At 49.7% G+C, this 23860-nt stretch overlaps 1 protein-coding gene and 1 long non-coding RNA gene across 9 annotated transcripts in view; one reads left to right on the forward strand and one right to left on the reverse strand.

Annotated features, from left to right (window-relative positions):
- Positions 1-839: 839 nt before the first annotated feature.
- LOC125113772 (multidrug and toxin extrusion protein 2-like) overlaps positions 840-23860 on the reverse strand; it is a 42078-nt gene continuing 19057 nt past the window's right edge. For 2 of the 5 annotated variants that reach the window (XM_047756695.1, XM_047756692.1), the window contains 9 exons: positions 17827-17940; positions 16839-16906; positions 13620-13728; positions 12394-12469; positions 7133-7202; positions 6098-6230; positions 2927-3021; positions 1798-1852; positions 885-1512 (listed from right to left, as the gene is read on the reverse strand). In XM_047756695.1, the coding sequence (XP_047612651.1) occupies positions 1274-1512; positions 1798-1852; positions 2927-3021; positions 6098-6230; positions 7133-7202; positions 12394-12469; positions 13620-13728; positions 16839-16906; positions 17827-17940 (959 nt within the window). In that variant the 3' untranslated portion in view covers positions 885-1273. Of the gene's footprint in view, positions 1513-1797; positions 1853-2652; positions 3996-6097; positions 6231-7132; positions 7203-12393; positions 12470-13619; positions 13729-16838; positions 16907-17826; positions 17941-23860 lie in introns of those variants that run through there. The other 3 variants (XM_047756691.1, XM_047756693.1, XM_047756694.1) reach the window with 3 other exon arrangements.
- Positions 1414-23860, forward strand: part of LOC125113777 (uncharacterized) — a 51212-nt gene continuing 28765 nt past the window's right edge. For all 4 annotated transcript variants that reach the window (XR_007131595.1, XR_007131593.1, XR_007131592.1 and 1 more), the window contains exon 1: positions 1414-1675. This is a non-coding gene — a long non-coding RNA (uncharacterized LOC125113777). The remainder of the gene's footprint in view (positions 1676-23860) is intronic.

Here is a 23860-nt window from a genome sequence, read left to right on the forward strand (position 1 = left end):
CAGAGCTCACAGCAGAATGTCGCATGATTCAATTAAAAAATGGGTCATTGCTCCAAAAAAGATACACCGATGGCCAGGAAACCTGTGGAAGGTGATGATGCCGTTGGTGACGTGCATTAGAAATGCAGAGGCTGGAGTTCCCGTCGTGGCACAGTGGTTAACGAATCCGACTAGGAACCATGAGGTTGCAGGTTCGGTCCCTGCCCTTGCTCAGTGGGTTAACGATCCGGCGTTGCCGTGAGCTGTGGTGTGGGTCACAGATGCAGCTCGGATCCTGCGTGGCTGGGACGGTGGTGGAGGCCGGCAGCTGTAGTTCCGATTCGACCCGTGGCCTGGGAACGTCCATATGCCGCAGGTGCGGCCCTAGAAAGCAAAACAAACCAAAAAGCCAAAAAAACAATGCCACTGAATTGTGCCCGCGGAAGGTTAATTTGAGGCGAATGTTCCCTCGGTCCGTGTCTTGAGCGATTATCCCGCAGCATCGCGGTCCGCGTGGTGGGGACAGCGGTCGGCACTGTCCCGCGGGCGTTGTTTCTTCCAGCCGTGTTCTCGAATAACTGCCCTGCCCGCTCTCCCCCCAGGGCCTGCTGCTCACCAGGGGCTGGAAACAGCGCCATGCTCTGCTCACCCCCTGGGCTTCGTGCTGGGAAGCTCCGGTGGCCGTCCCTCTTCTCAGGACCGCCTGTGTGCGCCGGTCACATCCCTGTCCCAGGCTCTAAATCCCCCAGGGAGGTGGGGACGCACCTGCTGGCATTTGGGGCCTGGGCAGCGGGAGAGAACATAGGCTTATTTTTTAATTAACATGAAAGCCGAGCAAAAATTGGCTAAAAGGCAAAAAAAAATCCTAAAAGTTATCATTTAGGTAAAAATATTATGCACACACATTCAACATTTAAGGTGTTTATTTTATCAGAGCTTCCCCGAGACGGGACCTCCGAGCACCCCGTCCACCCGCCCAGCGGGACGGGTTCTGTGAGAGGAGCGCCGCAGACAGAGGCTGTCGCACTGGGTCTGGGAGGACGGGGACCCCGCTGTCCTGGGGGAGGACAGACCCTAAACACAAGACAAGACAGAAGGGAGCGCCCACGGAGGCCGAGTTGCGCTGGGGGAAGAAGGGCCTCTGGAACTGTAACCCTCGCTCTCCCGCCAGACAGCGCGGAGTCGCGGGACAACGAGGAAGCCGTCGCTGATGCCCCTTGGCACGCGGCTGAGGGCGAACTCGCTGCGGCTGCCGAGGCGCGGCCCCGCGGCGCGGGCTGGCGACGGCTCTGCGTCACCCGCGGCCCAGGAGCAGCCTGACTGCGATTCCCGCGACCAGAGTAGCGACCGCGAGGACACAAGCCAGCCCGCGGTAGAGGAGCAGCTGGCCCCCAGTCAGGACCTCCCCGACGGTGGGCACCGCATCCTGGCCGCTGCCTTCCGTCCCCATCAGCTGCGTGGCCTGGCTCTCTGGTCGGACGACGTCCGGCAGGATCACCCCGCGGGGCCCGTCTTTTTCCAGGATGGGCGGCTCTGTTCGCAGAGAACGAGAGACGGTTCCTGCTGTGCTGGTCCGAGCACAGGGACCTTCCCGGAGGTGACCCAGGCACACGCTGGAGCCGGGACAGCAGCACTGGCTGGTGCCGGAGGGATCTCGAGAACGGCAGTCCCCAGCAGACCCAGGCGGGGTCTCCAGGTAAAGGCAGAGACAGGGCAGCAGCTCCTGTCCCTTGTCAGCGTGCCCTGAGCACCTGGGCCGCACGAGGTCCCGGGTTAGTGAGGTGGCAGCAGAGGGCACGGGTTGTGGGGGGGCCTTACCTGTGCCAGTGGGCTCGGCCGCTCTGACCCCGCGCAGCCCGGCTCGAACCTGCGCCTGTCGCAGAGGAAAACGCAGGGTGGTCAGGTTAGCCCAGGGCCTGGCGGGAAGCTCCCTTCAAGCTCCCGCTAGGGTTTCAATCTAAGCACGTCCGGAAAACGCCGGAAAACGCCAGGGCCGCACCCAGCACTCGGCTCCCCACCGGCCGCTCCCAAAAATGACCCAAGAGGCGGCCCTGCTTTAGACTCGCAAGCGAAACCGAGGTTCCGCGCTGCGCCCTGTTCCCGCCACCGACGCACGGAAGAAAGTCTAAAGATGAGCGCCGACGGCCGCTCGGGGCCGAGGGTCCAGCCTGGCGTCCTGGGCACTCGCCGTGTCCGCAGGTCAGTCCGGGGGAGGCGGACAGGACCCGCCCGCCCTCCGTCCATCCCCAGGCCCCTCCTCGGGGATCCCGCCCCCAGCCGCTCACCCCAGATCCCGACCAGCCAACAGGGCGCACGGGGCCCAGACGCCGAGGGTCCCGCCCGGGCCTCTGCCCGCAGGACGGTCCCACGTCCCTCCCATGGGGCACGGGCCGCTCGCCCTGCTTACAGGGAACCACCGACCACGGGCTTTTCTCAGTAGGCCTAATCCGGACGACAGAGCAGGAGAAGCAGGACACACCGCTATTCTCCCAGGGCGACGACACCGCGGCTTCTTTTTTTAGGGGGGCACCCACAGCAGAAGGAAGTTCCCAGGCTAGGAGTCGAATCGGAACTACAGCTGCCGGCCTGCACCACAGCCACAGCGACACAGGATCCGAGCCCCGTCTGTGACCTACACTGTGGCTCACAGCAACGCCGGATCCTTAACCCACTGAGCGAGGCCAGGGATGGAACCTGCGTCCTCACGGGTGCTAGACAGACTGGTTTCCGCTGAGCCCTGACGGCAGCTCTGCAAAGTATTTTCTCGGCTGGTTTGGTTCCGGCCGAGCCTCCCCAGCAGACGCAACGGGCTCTGCATTGACAGGAACGAACACCTGCTGGCGTGAGACCTTCTTCGGCCCCGACCCACACGCGGCGCGCATCACGAGCCCAGGTGAGCCAGGCTGCCGGCGCGCGGCTGCCCGCGGACCCCGAGGGGCCCCCTCACCTGCTGGGCGGCGCTGGTCCAGTCCGTCCTCCAGATGTGCACCAGGTAGAAGAGGGTCTGGAGGGAGACGCAGACCGTCAGCCCGGACCAGAGACCTGCGGGTGCAGAGCGAGGGACCCCGTCGCGCTCTTCTCCATCCTGCGACCGTCCGCGCAGCGCTGGCCCGGCCCCGCGGCGTCCACACGGCAAGCGGCACTTGGAGCAGCGCCCCGAGACGCGCGGTCCTCAGGGACCAGGACCAGCCGCCTGCGTGCCCCGGCCTCTCCGGGGCAGTCGGTCCATCAGTCACAATAAAAAGCGCCCCCCGGACTGGCGGCTGCTTTATATGCGGCCCCGACGAGTATTTCCGGGCTCTGTCTGGGCTGGGTGGTGGTGGAAGGGCTGGAAACGCGGGACGGAACAGGCCGAGGGCGTCAGCGCCCTCACGAGGCTGAGGAGCTCCTGGGGAGACACCCGGTGGCCAAGCAAACACGACGCTGCCAAGAGTGACCAGCGCCCAGCAGGACGCGGGCCGAGCCGTGACCTGCAGCCCCGCCAGGAGGAGGGTGCGGGCGGAGGGCAGACGGGCCAGTGGTGGGGCTCCAGGCAGGGCCCGCGGGCAGAGGGGAGGGCGAGCCGGGCCCAGGGGGAGCAGGAAGCGGGGGCGGAGGTCAGGGAAGAGCGTTCCAGCCCTGAAGGCTCCAGGCTTGATGGCAAGTCTGGTGCGAGCCCACCCCCACCGGGAGCTTCCAGACTGGGGAGAGTGTGTGAGCCCCCAGCGTGCTCAGAACCCCCTTGGAAACCCGCCTCTCTCAACATCGTAAAACCAAAATCACAGCCCAATTAAAACATGGGCAGAACTGCTTGGGTATTTTGCCAAAGAGGACATAAAGATGGCCAACAGGCACATGAAGAGATGCTCAGCGTCGCTCGTCGCCAGGGAAACGCAGATCCAAACCGCAATGAGCGACCACCGCACACCTGTCAGAGTGGCCGCCCTCAAAGGGACCGTGAACAGCACGCGCCGGTGAGGATGTGGCGAAAAGCGCGCTCGCCTGCACTCCGGCGGGCATGGACTCGGGTGCAGCCACTGTGGAAAATAGCATGGAGGTGTCTCAAAAGACCACGACTAGAAGCACCGTATGATCCTGCAACTTCCGCTCCTGGGCACACATCCAACAAAGCCGAAACACTAACTCGAAGAGACACATGCATCCCAACGTCCTCAGCAGCAGTGCTTACAACATCCAAGACACGGAAGCAACCTCATCGTCCATCAACAGACGTGTGGAGAAAGAAGATGTGGCATCCATGCCTATGCACGTGTGCACACGCACGCACACACACACCGGTCCCACACACATCTGGGAGGTGAATGAAGCAATCGTCAACCTTGGAGTGAGACCGACACCACGCACTGCAGAAACGAGAGTGGCTCTAGGGGCAGCCCCCTGGGTCCAGACCTTGTCTCATCACCTACTGTCTGTGAGTCGAGTTATCTAAACTCTTGAGGCCTTGGCTCCTCCGTGTGTAAAGGAGCTGCCAGGAGAGCGTATCTGATGTCGTCCATACATTTAAATGACGTATGTACCCAAAAGGTTAGCGTACTTCTGCACAGACCCTCTGGGAATCTCTCCCACCCTATAGATTATAGCCTTACCTTACTTTTTTAAGTTAAAGGTACTGGTGGATGGTACAGACAAAAGGTTAAGATTTTATCGTAGAACAATAAGGCAAGAAATAGAAATAGGAGTTCCCATAGTGGCACAGTGGTTAACGAATCCGACTAGGAACCACGAGGTTGAGAGTTCGATCCCTGGCCTTGGTCGGGTTAAGGATCCGGCATTGCCGTGAGCTGGGGTGTAGGTCGCAGATGTGGCTCGGATCCTGCATGGCTGTGGCTCTGGTGTAGCCTGGCGGCTACGGCTCTGATTAGACCCCTAGCCTGGTAACTCCGTATGCCATAGGAAGCGGCCCTAGAAAGGGGGCGGGGGGGGGGGGAAGACCAAAAAAAAAAAGAAACAGAAATAAAAGGCATTAAAATTGGAAAGGAAGGAGTAAAATGATTTCTATTGACATATGACATGATCCCCTATAGAGAAAGTTCTAAAGAATTCACAAAAAATACTAGAGCAAATAAATGGATTCAGCTCACTGAAAAGCTCAGTGTACACAAATCGGTTGTGTATTTATATACCAGCAAAGAACAATCTGAAACGGAAATTAAGAAAACAATTCTGTTTACAATAGCATCCAAAAGAATCAACTCTCTAGGACTACATTTAACCAAGGACGCGGAAGACTAGGACAGCGACAACTGCAAAGCATTGGTGTAAGACCTGCAAGACCCCCGTGAATGCAAAGACGGTCCCCACTCATGGATTAGAAGACTTAGCCTCGTTGCGAAGGCAGTATTCCCCCCAGAGCAGTCTCCAGCTTTCGGGCAGTCCTGACTTAAAAAAAGAAAATTCCAGTGGTCTTTTTTGCAAAAATGGAAAAGCTGATCCTCACATTCAGTGGAAACGCAGGGGCCCTGAATGGTCAAGACAAAATGGAAAAAAGAAGAACCAAGCAGGATGAACACGTCCTGATTTCAAAGCTCTCGGCCCAGCTACCGTCACCCCAACAGTGTGGCACCTGCGTGAGCAGAACAGAGTGCACAAATAAACCCGTGCCGCTGTGGCTCGTTGACTTCTGACGAGGATGCCAGACCATGCCAGACCATGCAACAAAGAACGGTTTTTCAGCAAATGCCTTCACTTCCTCTAGGTAATTCGAGTGGCATCTCAGGTCTCAACCGATGCGTGACGACCCCAGGAAGCTGTTCTAAGCCAGCTTCCTCCAGCCCGTCACAGGTGCTCACAGCACCCGGTTCTTCTCTTTTGCAGTATTTCACCCAGATGGAATACAGGCGTGATTTCTCTCTTAATCTTGGTCTCATCCTGAGGACGGGACCGTGTTTATTTTCTCCAAGACCCAACATTTCCAGTGTGTTTGTGTACAGCATACACAAATTGCTTCTGTATACAGAATATACCAATTGTGTCTTCTAGATACAGAGTAACCATTTCGGGAGAAAATGATGTTTTCTATCCCCTGGGGCCCACTTTCCAGACAGCCGCTGTGTACCTCATCGGTTTGCCTGAACCCGACAGGTGAGACTTGAGCATCGCCAAGGAACCAGACACTCACCTATTATCCCATGATGAGCAGCAAACATCAGGGATACTCCGAGGGGGAAACCAAAGACATAGTAACCAATGGCATTCGAGAAGGCCCCCATCTTTTGTTTTCCAGTGCCTCTCAGGACTCCGCCAGAGGTGCCCTAAAGAGAGGAAAACCAAAGCCAGCGTGGCCGTCATGCAGCCGGGGCATCGGGTCAGAACAGCACCCTGACAGTTCACAGCTCTGACCGGGCTCAAAAGAGATAAAAGCATCTGCTTCTCCCAAGACATCGACAGCGGCTCCAGCATCTCTCACCAGAAGCCCACCCGCTTACGGCATTTAAATCTCTGTTCAAAAATGTTCATAAAAGCGTATGCTTTTTTTTTTTTTTTTAATGTAGGGGTTTCACGGATGGAGCGCTCATCAGAAACTAGTCTGATATCAGGGCTGAAGAATATTAATGCAATCACAGGCTTCAGAAATGCCCAGAGCCAGAGTGGTGATAACCATCTTGCTGTCTTTTGCACTTTCTTTTTTTTTTTAATGCCACAGCCAGCGTCCAATCATGACGTCACATCTTCTGAGTCACCGTGACTCAGCAGAAGAAAACCCTTGGGAAGAAAAGCAAGGTGGCACGTGGACCCAGAGGTCATGTCATCAGGGCTAATTGCTGAAACCAGGAATGAGCCTCAAGGAAGGATTCCAGGGTTTAGCAGAAGGGCCTTTAAATACCTGTAAGTCTACAGAGGAACAGCCAGGAGAAGAACTTTCTAGTCGTCAGAGTTGCCTCTGAGGGAGCATGGCCCTCCTCGGACGCCACGCAGAGCGAGGTCCCCTCACCATCTGGCTGGGAGGTACCCAGAGCATCTGAGCCCGGGTACAGCCAAGGAGGCGGGCTAACCAGGTCTCTCCCGCCTGAGATGCTGCCCTCTCGGGTCAGCTGCCTGCCCCTCACACAGCCCCACCCGTGGCCAGCAAGAATGAAGTCACAGACATTTAAATCAAAACCAGAAACGCAAAACAACTTTTTCTTCACAGAGGCAGTAAAATCCATGTACTCACTGCAAGTGCGTCAAATAGATGAAAGGGAGCAAAAATCGGCATCACGCGGCTCACAAGGGAGATGATCGCTCTGTGGGAGGAAGAGACAGCAGTCAGTGACGCAAAAGCCATAGTGGAGTGTGCAGCATTTATTAATCACCACCGACCCGCCCAACCGATCAGTCAGCACAGGCCAGAGGCTGCTTTCCTGTTTGATAAAATGAGGACATGAGAAAACCTCACTCACCCAAATTTTACTAGTCAGAGTGTAGGTGACAAGGGATATGGCTAGACTGCCACTGTAGCAGATTGATTACTGAAGTTTGGTCTGAGTATAAACCGTGGGTCGGGAAGAAACAGCTGCAGGTTTCCACCTGTGCGCGACCCCCCGCCTCGGCAAACCAGAGTCTTCCTCAGAAAGGCACTTGGAGGCCAGGGTTTTTTGTTTGTTTGTTTGTTTTTTGGCCACGCCCACAGCATGCAGAAGTTCCCGGGGCAGGGATCAAACCCACACCACAGCAGTGACCAGAGACCTAGCAGTGACGACATTGGACCCGTATCCCACTGAGCCACCAGGGAAGGCCAGTGTTTATGTAGAAAACACCTCAAGTTCCCGTGGGGCTCAGTGGGTTAAGAACCTGACATAGTGTTGGTGAGGATGCAGGTTTGATCCCTGGCCTCGCTCTGTGGATTAAGGATCCAGGGTTGCCGTGAGCAGTGGCCTAGGTTGTAGAGGTGGCTCGGATCCGGCGTGTTGTGGCTGTGGTGGAGGCCGGCAGCTGCAGCTCTGTCTCGACCCCTCGCCTGGGAACCTCCGTGTGCGGCGGGTGCTGCTATAAAAGGGAAAGAGAGAGGGGGAGATGAAGGAAGGTGAGAAAAGAAGGAGAGATGGAGGAATGGAGGAGGCCTGTGCCCCCCCGGCGGAGCGCGAGACTCTGCCCAAGCAGAAGGCGAAGGTCAAGGCTGAGCTGTGGGCTTCCTGGCTGAGCGCTGGAGGGGCCGTGACACCTGCAGAGAGCGCCCCGCCCCGCCAGCAAGGACTGGGAGGGGGCTGGGTGCAGACATTGAAGGAACTCTGCCCAGTCGTGGTGGACCTCTCAGGCCAGGCAGCAGAGCCCTCAGTGGCCACACTCAGCAGACAATGCAGACTCGCCCACGTTAGGTCACAGAAGTCACTGAGCCAACAATAAGCAGCAACAGCAAAACCCAGGGAAAGGGAAAATAAGATTTCCAGAATTGCCACATTATACTACTAAAAAATACCTAGTTTTCAACAAAAAAATGATGAGTCCTGTAAAGAAACAAGTACGCATGCGCCCTACACAGGGTACAAAAAGGAATGAAAAAAATCGTCTCTAAGGGAGCACAGACCTTGGACTCACTAAAAAATACTGACATCAGCTATTTTAAATATGTCCAAAGAGTTAAGGAAAACCATGTCTAAAGCTAAAGGAAGGAGTACCTGTTGTGGCTCAGTGGGTTAAAAACCCGACTAGTATCCATGAGGACACGGGTTCAATCCCTGGCCTCCATCAGTGGGTTAAGGATCCGGCATTGCTGTGAGCTGGGATGTAGGTCACAGATCCAGCGTTGCTGTGGCTGTGGTGTAGACCAGCAGCTGCAGCTCTGATTCCACTCCTAGCCTGGGAACCTCCATGTGCTGTGGGTGCAGTCCTAAAAAGACCAAAAAAAAAAAAAAAATCCCACAACTCAGTGAACTTGAGGGTAGGGTACTTGAGATTATTCATACTAAGGGACACAAAGAAAAACGAAAGAGGGAAAATGAAGAGAGACTGTTGACACACCCAGGAAACCAGCACACATACAGTGGGAGTGCCAGAGGTGAGGAGAGAAAGACAGGAAAAGTACTGGAAGAAGGAATGGCTGAAAACTTCCCAAATTGGGGAGGTCAGAGGTTACTGGGGCGAGGACAAGGGCACTAGAGAGAGGGGCTGGGGCAGTGGGTAGCTCATCTGTGTGGATACCAAGCTCAAGCAGGATGCTGGTAGAATTGACAGGAGGGGGCAGAAGAGCCTAATGAAGATGCCAGAGGTTTAGGCAAAAGAGGACATGGAGATATAAAAGCATGTATCGGGAGTTCCCCGTGTGGCTCAGCAGGCTAAGAACCTAGCTATTATCCATAAGGATGCAGGTTTGATCCCTGGCCTTGCTCAGTGGGTTAAAGATCCAGCATTGTTGTGAGCTGTGGTGTAGGTCACATATGTGGCTCAGATCCCGTATTGCTGTGGCTGTGGTATAGGCTGGCAGCTGCAGCTCCAATTTGACTCCTAGCCTGGGAACTTCCACATGCCATACAGATGCCAGAAGCAGGAAAGAATAGGAAATACTGTCACTAACAGAACTAGGAATGAAAAATGTCAGGATGAGTCCCAGAATAATAAAGGTTCTGGGTACAAATGAAATGTAAGCTCTGCATTTCGGCTCAAGCAAACAGCCACATGAAGGCAGGGTGTGGATGCTGGGCTGGTCACAGCACACTCACAGTCAGACTGAGTGACCTGATGTGGTGCAGCCACCAAAAATGTGGTATTTCACTAGAAACCCATCATGTAGAACGAGGCACAGTGGACATAGTTCTGCTCTAAATGGTGCTAAGAGCACAGCCTTCAGGTCTGCACAAATTCTAGATGGTGGAGACTCAAAATCACACTCCATGGGGCAGGTCAGAAGGAATTCCAGATGGTTACCATGCAGACAAGAGACATACAGAGCCTAATAGACACCTTCAAACATCCGCCAGCTGTAACTCAGAAATGGATTTAGACTCCTACAAGCACTGGAATAAGTGGGTGGAAACTATGGGTAGATTTCAGTTCAAAATAAGAAAGATGCCCTGAGAATCACCCTTCCTTGGAGGGGGGCAGCACAACCTCACCAGGGGGGTTATCAAAGTGGGGGTTGGACAGCCCAGCAAGAATGAATTGGAGGGATCCCAGTGTAAGTTGGGTAATTATATACCAAATAGACTCTTAGATCCCTTTAGTTCTAAGATTTTACCAAATGAAGAAAGATTTGCCAAGTTTTTTTTCCCTGTCCTCTCTCTGCTTAGAAAACTCTGATTACATTCTTTTTTAGGCAAATTACATCTCACGGATATTCCTTTGTCCCAGTCTTTTTCTCGCTGCATTTCCTTTAGAATATGGACTATTGCCATATCTTCAAGTTCACTCATCTTTTCTTCTGCAGTGTCTAACCAGCTGTTACTGTCATCCAAAATGTTTTCCTTTCAGACATTTTTTTCAGCTCTGTTAAGTTCAATCTGTTGTTGCTTTTTTAAAAAAAATCTTTGATGTTTTACTTGAGCATGCTCATGTTTTCCTCTGCCATCTTGAAAATACAAAACAGTTATTAAATCTTTTAATATCCCTGTGTACTAATTCTATCATATGTTTCATTTCTGGATCAGTTTCAGTTGATTGATGTTTCTATGGATTTTAGTTTCTTGCTTCTTTGTATGCTTGTGTTTTTTTTTTTTTTGGCTTTTTAGGGCCACACTCACGGCATATGTAGGTTCCAAGGCTAGAGACTGAATCAGGGCTGCAGCTGCTGGCCTATGCCACAACTACAGCAACGTGGGATCCAAGCCGTTTCTGCAACCTACACCCCAGCTCACGGCAACACGGGACCCCTGACCCACATCCTCATGGATACTAGCTGGATTCGTTTCCCCTGCACCACAACAGAAACTCCAACTTAGTCATTCTTAATTAGATGCAGGCATTGTGAACTTTACTCTGCCAGGTACTACATATTCTTGTATTATTTTAAATACTCTTGGACTGTGATACAGTTAACTCTCTTGGAAGCAGTTTGATCCTTTCCAAGCCTTCTTTTAAGTCTTGTTTGGCGGGACCAGAGCAGCCTTCATCCTAGGGCTAGTTTTCCTCCACTGTAGAGGCAAAGGTCCTTCAGGGAACTCCCTTAGCCATCCCACACACTGCAAGGCTTAGTTTGTTCTGCCTGCTCCTTTCTGGTGTCCCCCCCAAGACCCCCACCCTGCTCCCCCAGCCTCAAGTAGGAGCCTTGCAGGCATGATCAGCTCAGTAGTCAGCTAAAGACTCGAAGTCTGGCGCCCTCCAAAGCTCCTCCTCTGGGCGCCCTCCCTGCTCTGGGACTCTGCCCGGGAACCCGGCCGCATGGCCTCCCTGCCTCCCAGGAGATGGAGTGGCTTGGCAGTGCCCCGCCTGTGCTTTGTCCTGGGAATCCCCTTGTGATAGGCACACTGGGGCAGTCAGAGGGTTCTCCCCATTCATCTCCCTGCAGGGTTTCTCTGTGCTGCCTGTTGTCCAATGTCTGAAACCATTTTTTCTTTTTTTTTGTCTTTTTGTCTTTTTAGGGCTGCACCTGTGGCATATGGAGGTTCCCAGGCTAGGGGTCGAGTCGAATCAAAGCCGTAGCCGCTGGCCTATGCTAGAGCCACAGCAATGCAGGATCCGAGCTGCGTCTGCAACCTACACCCCAGCTCGCGGCAACACTGGATCCTTAACCCACTGAGCGGGGCCAGATATTGAACGCACATCCTTATGGATGCTAGTCGGCTTCCTTAACCACTGAGCCGTGACGAGAGTCCCCATTTCTTTAAATACAGATTTTGTCCCGAAGTTTAGTTGTTTCAGATATAAGGGTAAATCTAGTTCCTATTACTCCATCTGACTAGTTCCTCGGTCCTGAGATTTGATGAGAATATGTTTAAGCACTCGTCGAAAACCAATGGGGTTGGGTCAAACAAGGGGAGCACATTTGGAAGTAAAAAAAAACTGATTTTCTTTACATGCGGAATCTGAGGCAACTGGTTTAAATTCCTGAAGCTTTCTCATGAGGATTTGGCTAATTCAAGATAGTTTCTGGTATCTAAATAATTACACAAACTCATAATTACAGAGAATGCAGTGACACTCAACCTAAGACTGGGTCCACGGTTTATGCAGACATTGCCCAGACGACCCAGAGGTGCTTGGGGATGCTGTGCCCTGGACAGGGAGGTGCCTCTCCTGGGAAGAGGGTTTTCCGTTTGCTCTTCCTGTGTGTCTCTGAGCAAAACCACACTGAGCACAGGAGAAACCCCACTTGGGTTTGATGGATGAATGAACGGGTGCTGGAGCGGCTTCCATGGGCTTCCTGCCTCCCACCTTGTTCAGATTTAGGTACTGTGGTTCGCTCTCCCGGCCGCCTGCAGATTTTCCCAAGAAGTAAAAAGTGACCCACCTCTCAGAGCCAGAAAAGCACAGCAAAGCAAGCATCTTCGAGAAGATGGTACCTACTTGTCTCTGGTAAACGCATAGGCAACCACATCCTTTAAAGCAGCAAGGACGGTGCTTATCACAAGGGCACAAACACCTGGAAAATACGCACAAGACAACGGGAAATGGCAGCTCTGCAGGCAGGGATCAAGCCCTGGACTGACGGCTCACGAGGGATCTGGGGCAATAACTGAGGAAATGTAATCACGAAACTGTTTCTTCTCATCGCGGAGGAAAAGAGCCACTAAGTCGGGAGATTCTAGCTCCTTTTTTGAAGGGAGACTCAGAGAGATGCTCAGTAGACAACACCACACTCAGGAATGTCTCTGATGTGCAGATTCCAGGACGTTCCGACTGCCTGACAGGCAGTGGTCCAGGGACCAGGAGAGTTACACAGACTCTGGTCAGAAGTAAGCCTGCACTGACAACAACTGCCTTCGAAACAATCCCCTTGGAACCAAGTGGAACAGAATTTAGTTGGTACCTAGTAGCAGAAAATCACGCTTAGAAGCTTTACTTAACTGAGTGTCCTGGAAATGGCATAAAGAATAAAGATTTTGGTTGAGTTTATATGTGTAAGTCAATTACTACGACAAATTTGATAGACATATATATATATATATATATATTCTTTTTAAATCCTTTTACTGTCCTTTACTTGTTTATTTTTCTAGGGCCGCATCCGCAGCACATGGAGGGTCCCAGGCTAGGGGTCCAATCGGAGCTGTAGCCGCCAGCCTACGCCACGGCCACAGCAACATGGAATCCGAGCCGCATCTGCAGCCTATACCACAGTTCACAGCAACGCTGGATCCCCAACCCACTGGGCAAGGCCAGGGATCAAACCATCAATCCTCTGGTTCACAGTCGGATTCATTAACCACTGAACCAAGACGGGAACTCCTGACATATATATTTTTTTTTAGTTTAAAAATGTTTTATGGCCACACCTGCAACATATGGAAGTTCCCAGGCCAGGGGTCAAATTGGAGCTGCAGCTGAGGTCTACATCACAGCCACAGCACCTCGGAGTCCGAGCCACATCTGTGACCTGCACCACAGCCTGAGGCAACACTGGACGCTTAACCCAGTCTGGAGTGCAGCCAGAGATCGAATCCACATCCTCGCAGAGACCTCGGTGGGTTCCTAACCCACCGAGCCGCAGGGGGAGCTGTATGTCATCTGGACACACTTACAGCTGGGTGATACTCAGGACGGAAGCCAGCAGGCAGAACCGCCACACTCACCTGCACACAGCAGGACGGTGACACCAGCGTGCCTTGCCTGCTCAGGATTCCCTGCCCCGAGCGCGTTGCCCACCCGGACGCTGGCTGCCACGCCAAAGCCAAGGGGCACCTAGGAATGAGCGAGCACAAGTCACGAGGAGAAGTGAGAGGGTCCCAACATCCGAATATGTGGGTGCCCTGGAGTCTACTTGGAAGGCAGCCAGGGCCCGTCGGAGACCCGGGTTCTAGACCTGGTCCCAGCACGTCCTCTGCTGTGCGACTGGAAACAAACAGCTCGGCCCCACCCACCCAGGCTCTGCCCCGCACAGGCGGTGCCGACCGCCCTGGCTGCTGCCCACGTCCAAGGCATCAGAGGAGAGCCTCGTCAAGGTGCCAGACCTGAGGACAAGCACCTCTTTGCTTAGCGAAACACATTCTTTCGAAAGTCCACTCAGCCCCGTCTCACTCCACGAGACGGAATGGGCCACACACAAGTAAGCAAGCTGTAAAAATTAAGTGAACCGTGTGACAAAGCACTTGGAACAAAGCCTGGCACCCTGGGGGAACTCCAGGAAAAGTGATGAAATCTGACTCAGTCACACCTTGGGTGCCCAACTTTCCATGTGTCTCATTACCCGTTAAATTGAACCACGTGGGAGTTCCCGTCGTGGCTCAGCGGAAACGATTCCCAAGAGCACCCATGAGGTTGCGGGTTCCATCTCTGGCCTTGCTCGGTGGGGTAAGGACCCGGCATTGCCGTGAGCTGTGCTGTAGGTCGCAGACACAGCTTGGATCCCGCGTGGCTGTGGCTGTGGCGTAGGCCTGCACCTGCAGCTCCGATTCGACCCCTCGCCTGGGAGCCTCCATGTGCCGCAGGTGCAGCCCTAAAAAAATTAATTGAATCCTGTCCCTTCAGATGCCAAAACCTTATTAATTCATGATTATGAACATCTGAAGCTATAAGCGTGCTTGCTGCTTAAACGAACCGTTCTTCCGCCTGCAGGCTCACCTCCTGGACCCCCTCCTGTTACCCTGCAACACGGCGCTGCCCTTGGGGGCTGTTTGTGAAACACCGGCTGTGTGGTCATCTGGTTTTAGTGCCCGCGTCTGCCTTCAGTAACTTATACATCAGCTTTCACTTCGTGTTCCCACTAGAAGCAGCCTCTTCCTGAGAGCTAATTTGTTGGGGCGGTTTGAGAACTAGCCTAAGTTGATTTTTAAAAAAGTATTAAAAATGGTTAAGATTAAGAACTGGAAAAACAAGGCACCTGGCAATATAAAAGTGTGCAAGATTTGCAGACCCCAAGTACACATTGTGGCTTCAGTTCAAAACGAATGGCCCGTTCACACACGGAACCCTCTTCTGTCCCCAAATGCCACCAAGATGTCCGTGAGGCTGTTTACCAGAAGAGGAACTCATCAACAGCAGTGAGAATAGAAACAGACCAGCTTCCGGAAGAGAGAAGCCCACAGGAAGCGGAAGTCCAGAACAGAGTCAGGAAAGGCCTGGTCCCTGCATTCTTCGAGGGGGCGCCCAGGAGGCGGGAAGCTTCGACCCAGCACCGAGGCAGCCGTGAGCAGTGCTGGGGACAGACAGCTCGGCCAGCCCGCACTGCCCACTGCACCGCCCTCTCAGGCTCCCTGCACAGGGCCTGGGCGACCTGAAGGCAGTTACTCGCATTCTTTGTGAGTTCACTTAAGTGAGGTCCTAGCAGTCGGTCACAGGGTCAGAGGTGCTGGTGGCTGCCACCCTTCTCAAAAACAAAGACCAAAAGGGAGTTTCCATTTTGGCTCGGCGGGTGAAGAACCTGACCAGTATCCAGGAGGATGCAGGTTCGATGCCTGGCCTTGCTCAGTGGGTTAAGGATCCGGTGTTGCCATGAGCTGTGGTGTAGGTCGCAGACGTGGCTCAGATCCGGCGTTGCTGTGGCTGTGGTGGAGGCCGCACCTCTAGCTCCGATTTGACCCCTAGCCTGGGAATCTCCATATGCCGCAGGTGCAACCCTAAAAAGCAAAAAACAAACAAACAAACAAACAAACGAAAGAAAGAGACAGACAAAAGAAAAAGAAACTCAGTGTTTGCAAGGATGTGGAAATATCGGTACTGTACATACTGCTGGTTGGAGTGTAAATGGTACAGCTCCTCAGCCCCCTGACTTCTGCATGTTGGGGTTGCTCCAGACACTGTCCCTTTTCGTTCCTGGGTGACCACATCAATTCCCACTCACCCTTTCCTTCATTTTCAAGATGAAAATACACAAGTCAATGGAAACAAAAACAGCTTATCATCCCACTGCCCAGATGGCATCTGTGTTTAAAAAATAAGGAACAAACAAAGCCAAGGTCTTAGGTGTACGGGCTGGAATAGTCACAAAGCATCAAAAGGTACAAGGCGTGACCCCCACGCAGCTGTTCAAGCAGAAGCCCTGGGGTCCTTGGCAATCCTTTCCGTTGGCCGCCTTGCCTTCCGCGTCCAAACCCGGTCCTGCCCCTTCGGCTCTGCCCCACCACGTAACTAATGCCGCCGCTTCCCCCTCCGGCACCTGCAGCCTTCTACTTGCTCCCCTGGACGATTCCAACAGCCTCCTTCCTGCCCCCCACCCACCACCCCCGCACTTGTCCTCCAAGCCAGCTTCCGCACGGTGCCAAGAAGCTTCTTTCCTCACTAACCCCTCACCCAGGTCCCTGAACACGCAGGGCTCTTTTCCATCCTGGAGCCTTTGCTCAAGCCTGTGGTCTCCTCTGTCCATCAGCTTCCCAGGCTGGTCCCCTCTCACCATCCAAGTCTCAGATTAAATAGCCACCTAGAAGGACCATTCCCAACCCATCTGAAAAAGCGTGTCCCTCTGTTTTCAGGCAAGTTGGACTCTTTTTGCTTCTTTCGTGGTACACGTCATGGGTCTCCATCATGCTTTTATTCACCTGTTCACCTGTTTGTGACCAAAAGCCACAAGCTGCTGGCAGGGACTGCCTCCCTCCCATGTTTGCTGAATTAGCCTGCCAGGTGTTGTGCTGAAGATTTCATATGCTTTATCCTATTCAGTCTTCACCTGCCAAGTTGGGATTATTTTTCCCATTTTGCATATGAGGAAACTGAAGCTCAGAATGGTTAAGTAAGAAGCCCAGCAGCACACAGCTGGGAAGCCTCCTGGCCAGGACCCACACCCAGCAGTGAGTCTGGCTTCCCTGTCTCCGTGCTGTCTCACTCCTCTCCCAGCGGATGGCACAGCACCGCCTTACCGTGTAGGCTGCAGTAACCAGTTCATAAACCACGGCCTGGGCGCCAAGCTCTGTCACGCTTATCAGTCCTGAAATGTTCAAAAAATGGAGTAAAGTGAACGTTTTCCTTACAAAAACTAGAGAAGATGAGATCGCCCCTGGAAGCATAACCCAGTGACAGGAGTCACTGTCTGTGCCAAGGACAACCCCAGAGTCCACTCCCAGGAAGCTTCTGAGAACCTCAGCAGCTATGCTGTCATATAGGCTTGTTCCCAAAGTGCCTACTCCACCCGGGAACAGCGCCCAGGGCTTATGGTAGAAAACAACGAGGTGCCCAGAGGCACAGGTCATCCCTCAGGAAGACAGAGGGCCACAGCGTGCATGGGAGGACAGAGGGCCGAGGAACCCATGAGAAGTGATGGGGCCGTTCATGTGTCTACAGAAATATCCACTCAAGTAGTGTCCTCCATCTCTGTTTTCTCTATTCCTTCACTAGCGGTGGAGGCGAAGGTGAACGCCCATGACCAAAGGCATTACAAGTCTCAAAGAAACAGAGCAAGGCTACAACAGAGCCAAATCAGTCACTCTGCCAATGCCCTGGCCACTTGGCACGGTGCCTAGCACAAGTCAGCTGAGACAGAAGGTGGCCCAAGAGTCGAGAACTAGACTTGGGTTTTGTTCTCCTGCTCCATGACCTTGGCAGATCACTCCATGACCTTGGCAGATCACTCCATGACCTCAGCACTTCGCTCCATGACCATGGCAGGTTGCTCCATGACCTTGGCAAGCCTCCCTTGCGAAGCTACGAAATGAAAGGGAGTGGAGTAGCACAAAGCCTCACCAACTTGCAGATGCTTGTGGTCGGATGAAGATTTAAACCCAAACTGAAACCTTCCACAAGAGCCCAATGAAGCTGAGAGGAAGGAGAAGCCAGCTTGGGTTCCTGGAAAAGCTCTGGAGACATGGTTAGCCAGGCTATTGACAGGTTTCCTCTGAACTCTTGACAAACCTGCAAGGAAGGTTCCAACCTCAAAGGTCCACCACTCGATGCACACCATGAACATGCTGGGGATGGCCAGCTGGATGAAGGACCCCCACTCCTGGAAACAGTCCATGGTCCAGCCTAGAGGATGGGGACAACAGCACTTACCTTTCCATGGTTTGGTACCAGCAGTTCCATTCTACATGCCTGCCTCCCCCAAATGCCCAGAGACGGGGAGGGACCACTGTTCCCCAGAAAAGTCATACAGTTCAAAGATGTCAACAAGACCAGCGTTTGTGTGCTGACACACACAGCAGAGAAACTTTCATTGAGCCCCGTAAGAAACCTTGGAGGGTATTCACTGGGTTGGTGTGCTTGTATGGAGGTAGGGGGAGAGACAATCACTAGGGAACTAGAAAAATGTGGTGGATGCGTACTACAGGTAAAAGCACACCACTGGGCGTACACATGGCAGTACAGATAGGTCTGCAATATGCTATACTCACAGACAACTAAAGTAAAAATAAGATGGATTGGACTACATCCAAATGTAAAACTTCTCTGTGTTAAAGGACACGATCAACAGAATGAAAGGTAGCCCACAGAACAGGAGAAAATACTTGCAAATCATAAATCTGATAAGGCTATCTGGATCTCATAATATCCAGAAAGAACTCCTACACCTTGACAGGAACAATGATTGTAAAAATGGGCCAAGGGCTTGAATAGACCTTTCTCCAAAGAGGATACACAAATAGTCAACAAGAACTTTTTAAAAAAATGATCAATGCCACTGATCATTAGGAAAATGCAAATCAAAACCACAGGAAGATATCATCTCACACCCACCAGAATGGCTGCTTACAAACAACCTACAGAAAATAACAAGTGTTGGTGAGGATGTGGATAAATTGGAACCTTTGTAGACTGTTGGTGACAATGTAAAATGGTGTAGCCACTGTGGGAAAACAGTATGGTTGTTCCTCAAAAAATTAAAAAATAGAGCTACCATATGGTCCAGCAATATTACTTCCAGACACACACACACACATACACACACACACACAAACACACAATAATTGAAAGAAGGATCTCCAAGATTTTTACACCCATGTTCATAACAGCATTATCTGCAATAATCAAAAGGTAGAAGCAACTCAAATATCCATTCACAGATGAATAAATAAGGAAAATATGGCCTATACATGCCATGGAATATTATCCAAACTTTAAAAGGAAGGAAATTCTGACACATGTTACAAAATGGATGAATCTTGAGATTATTATGCTAAGTGAAATAAACCGGTCACAAAAAGATACATACTGTATACTTTTACTTATATGAGGTATCTAGAGCAAACACATCAAGTCAGAAAAGAAAATCGTCATTACCAGGGGCTGGAGGTAGGAAGCATGGAGAATTGTTAAATGTGTAGACATAAATGAAGAAACTGACAATAACGCAATAATAGTATTAATACCACACTTACATCAATGGACAGAAGAATCAATAAGGCCACAGTGGTTCTAAATGACAGAATAGGCCAGTTGGACTCAATAGATATCTACAAGACATCACATCCTCAAACAGCAGAATACGTATTCTTTTCAGGTGCAAGTGAGACATTCTGAGGATAGATCACATGCTAAACCACAAAACAAGTCTCAACAAATTTAAGGGGATAGAAATTACATCAAGCATTTTTTTTTTTTTTTGGTCTTTTTTAGGGCTGTACCCATGGCATATGGAAGTTCGCAGGCTAGGGATCAAATCGGAGCTGTAGCTGCCAGCTTATGCCACAGCCACAGCAACTTGGGATCTGAGTTGTGTCAGCAAACTACACCACAACTCACAACAATGCTGTATCCTTAACCCATTGAGCAAGGCTAAGGATCAAACCCACGTCCTCATGCATACCAGTCAGGTTCGTGACCACTACACCACTACGAGAACTCCTCAAGCATTTTTTCTAACCGCAGTAGTATGAAACTAGAAATCAACTACAGGAGGAAAATGGGAAAAGAAGAAACATGTGGAGACTAAACAACATGGTACTAAAAGACTAACTGGTCAATGGAGAAATCAAAGAGGAAATCAGAAAGTACCTCAAGCCAAATGAAAATGGAACACAACACTCCAAAAAGCTACGGGATGCAGCAAAAGCAGTTCAAAGAAGGAAGCTCATAGTCTTATAGGCTTTACACAAGAAACAATAAAAATCTCAAATAATCTACCTCCCAAAGGAATTAGAAAAAGAAGAAAAACCAAAGCCCAAAGTCAGCAGAAAAAAAAGAAATAATAGTGATCAGAGGGAAAATAAAATAGAGACTAAAAAATCTCAAAAAAGATCGATGAAACCAAGATCTGATTTTTCTAAAGAATAACAATTGATAAACCTTTAGCCAGGCTCACCAAGATAAAAAAGTGAGAGGGCCCAAATAAAACAAGAAAAAAACAAACAACTGATACCACAGAGATACAAAAAATCATAAGAGAATATTACTATCAGTTATATGCCAACAAACTGAACAACCTAGAAGAAATGGATGCATTTCTAGAAACATACAACCTGCCAAGACTAAATTAAGAAGAAACAAACTATTTGAACACGCCAATCACTAGCAGTGAAATTGAATTTTTAATTTAAAAACTCCCAGCAAACAAAAGTCCAGAACTGTACAGTGTAATGGGGAAATTCTAGCAAACATATGAAGAAGAACTAATACTGATCCTCAAACTATTCCAAAAAATTGAAGAGGATAAAACATTCCCAAATTCGCTCTATTAGGCCACCCTCATAATAATTTTGGTATTACCCTGATACCAAACCCAAAGATATGACAGAGAAAAGAAAATTTCAGGCCAATAACTTTGATGAATATAGATGTAAAAATATTCAATAAAATATTAGCAAACCAAATCCAACAATATATATCATGATCAAGTTGGATTTATTCCAGGGTCACAAGGATGATTCAAGAGTCACAAATCAATCATGTGATACACCACATTATCACAAGGAAGAATAAAAACCACATGATCATCTCAAAGAAAAAGCATTTGAAAAAATTCAATATCCATTCATGATAAAAACTCTCATCAAAGTGGGTATAGAGGGAACATACCTCAACATATTAAAAGCTACTTATGACAAACCCACAGCCAACATAATACTCAACAGTGAAAAGCTGAAAGCCTTCTCACTAAATTCAAGAACAAGACAAGGATGCCCAATATCACTGCTTCTATTTAGCATAGTATTGAAAGTCCTAGCCGTAGCAATCAGACAGTAAAAAGAAATCAAAGGTATCCAAATTGAAAAGGAAGAAGTAAAACTGACACTATTTGCAGATGACATGATACTCCATATAGAGAATCCTAAAGTCTCCACCCCGAAACAATTAGAACTAGTAAATAAATTCAGCAAGGTTACAGGATACAATATTAATACACAGAAATCTGTTGCATTTCTATACACTAATAATGAAGTATCAGATAAAGGAAGTTAAAAAAAATCCCATTTGAAATCAAATAAGAAAGAATACCTAGGAATAAATTTAAGCAAGGAGGTGAAAGACTTATACTTTAAAAACTATAAAGCACTGATGAAGGAATCTGAAGGTGATACAAAGAAATGGAAAGATATCCCATGCTCTTGGACTTGAAGAATTAATATTGTTAAAAGGGCCATACTACCAAAGCAATCTACAGATGTAACACAATCCCTATCAAAATACCTGTGACACTTTTCACAGAACTAGAACAAATAATCATAAAGTTCTTATGGAAAACACAAAGGCCCTGGCCAAAGCAATCTTGAGAAAAAGGAACGAATCTGAAGGTATCATCCTCCTAGACTTCAGACTATATTACAAAGCTATAGTAATCAAAACAGCATGGTACTGGCATAAAAACAGACACAGGTCAATGGAACACAATAGAGAGCCTAGAAATAAACACAAACCCACAGTCAATTGATCTGCAACAAAGGAAGCAAGAACATACAATGGAAAAAAGACAGTCTCTTCAACAAGTGGAGCTGGGAAACGACCACTGCAAGTAAATCAGTGAAGTTAGAACATGCTCTCATGCCATACAGAAAAATAAACTCAAAATGGATTAAAGTCCTCAAAGTAAGACCTGAAACCACGAAACTCCTAGAAGAGAGTATAGGCAGAAAATTTTTGACATAAATCAGAGCAACATATTTTTTGGATTTTTCTCCTAAGGCAAAGGAAATAAAGGCAAAAATAACCAAATAGGACCTAATTCGACCTAATAGCTTCTGCACAGCAAAGGAAACTATCAACAAAACAAAAAGACAACCTACCGAATGAGAGAATCTATCTGCAAGGGATATGGCCAATAAGGGGTTAACATCCAAAATATATTAATGGCTCATTCAATTCACTATTAAAAAAAAAAAAAAGATAGAAAACCTGAATAGATGTTTTTCCAAAGACATATAGTCAACAAACACATGTAAAGATACTCCGCATAGTTAATCATCAGAGAAATGCAAATTAAAACGATAGTGAGGTATCACCTCCCACTCAGAATGGCTATCATCAGTTCCCGTCATGATGCAGTGGAAACGAATCCAACTAGGAACCATGAGGTTGCGGGTTTGATCCTTGGCCTTGCTCAGTGGGTTAAGGATCCAGCGTGGCCAGGAGCTGTGGTGTAGGTCACAGATGCAGCTCAGATCTGGTGTTGCTGTGGCTCTGGCGTAGGCCGGCAGCAACAACTCCAACTAGACCCCTAGTCTGGGAACCTCCATATGCTGCGGGTGCAGCCCTAAAAAGACAAAAGGACACACCCACAAAAAGACCACAAATAAATGTTGATGGGAACATATGGGCAAATCAGAACCCTATGCACTGCTGGTGGAATGTCAACTGGTACAGCTATTAGAGAAAACAGTATGGAGGTTCCCCCCAAAACTAAAAATAGAACTACTGTATGATCCAGCAGTTCCGCTCTGGGTATCTATCCAAAGAAAATGAAAACACTAATTCCGAAAGATACATGCATGCCCCCATATTAAAGGCAGTATTATTTACAATAACCAAGATACGGAAGTCGCCTTCGTGTCCAGCGAGAGAGGACTGGATAAAGAGGACATGGTGTCTTCTGTACACACACGCACGCACACATCTGCACAATGGCATACCTCTCAGCCACAGAGAAGAATGAAATTTTTCCACTTGCAACAACTTGGACACCCAGAGGGTATTATGTTAAGAAAAATAATTCGGAGAGACAAAGAAAAATACTATATGGTATCACTTGTATGTGGAATCTAAAAAATAAAACAAAGGAATGACTATAGCCAAACAGAAACAGACTGGGAGCTGCCTTTGTGGCTCAGCAGTTAACGAACCCCATTAGCATCCATGAGGACGTGGGTTCAATCCCTGGCCTCCCTCAGTGGTTAAGGATCCGGCGCTGCCATGAGGTGTGGTGCAGGCTGTAAACGCAGCTCAGATCCCGCGTTGCTGTGGCTGTGGGGTAGGCCTGCGGCCACAGCTCTGATTCGACCCCTAGCCTGGGGACCTGCATATGTCGCGGTTGCAGCCCTAAAAACCAAAAAAAGAAAAAAGAAAGAAATGCAGAACATGGTAAGAGCACTGAAGTGTACACTTAAAATGGTTAAAATGGCAAATCTTACATTCTGTATACCTTAACCACGGTGCCAAAAAATAGGAGACAAAAATGAATCTATTTCACTCTATTCACCAATGGATGGTGAACTATTTAAGGGAATGTAGCTAAGCCGTAAGTGGTACTGGTTGGTTGAGTGAGTTCCATCTGTTCGCGTGATCTGATAAGACATTAATCAAACTTCACTTTGATAGAGCAGGATGATGGTTAGGAAACAGCTGGGATTTTTTTATTCCCAATTTTAATTCATGTAATACTCATTCTTACAGCCCCGTAGGCGCCTCTGAATAAAGGCTACCTCCAGAGATGAAAAAAACATCTCATACCGAACCTGTAACTTTTATATTTTCAGCAGCTTTTAATTTTTTTCTATAACTTTTAAATGTATCAAAATAG

Source organism: Phacochoerus africanus, chromosome 14 (genome assembly GCF_016906955.1).
Source record: "Phacochoerus africanus isolate WHEZ1 chromosome 14, ROS_Pafr_v1, whole genome shotgun sequence".
Taxonomy (NCBI): domain Eukaryota; kingdom Metazoa; phylum Chordata; class Mammalia; order Artiodactyla; family Suidae; genus Phacochoerus; species Phacochoerus africanus.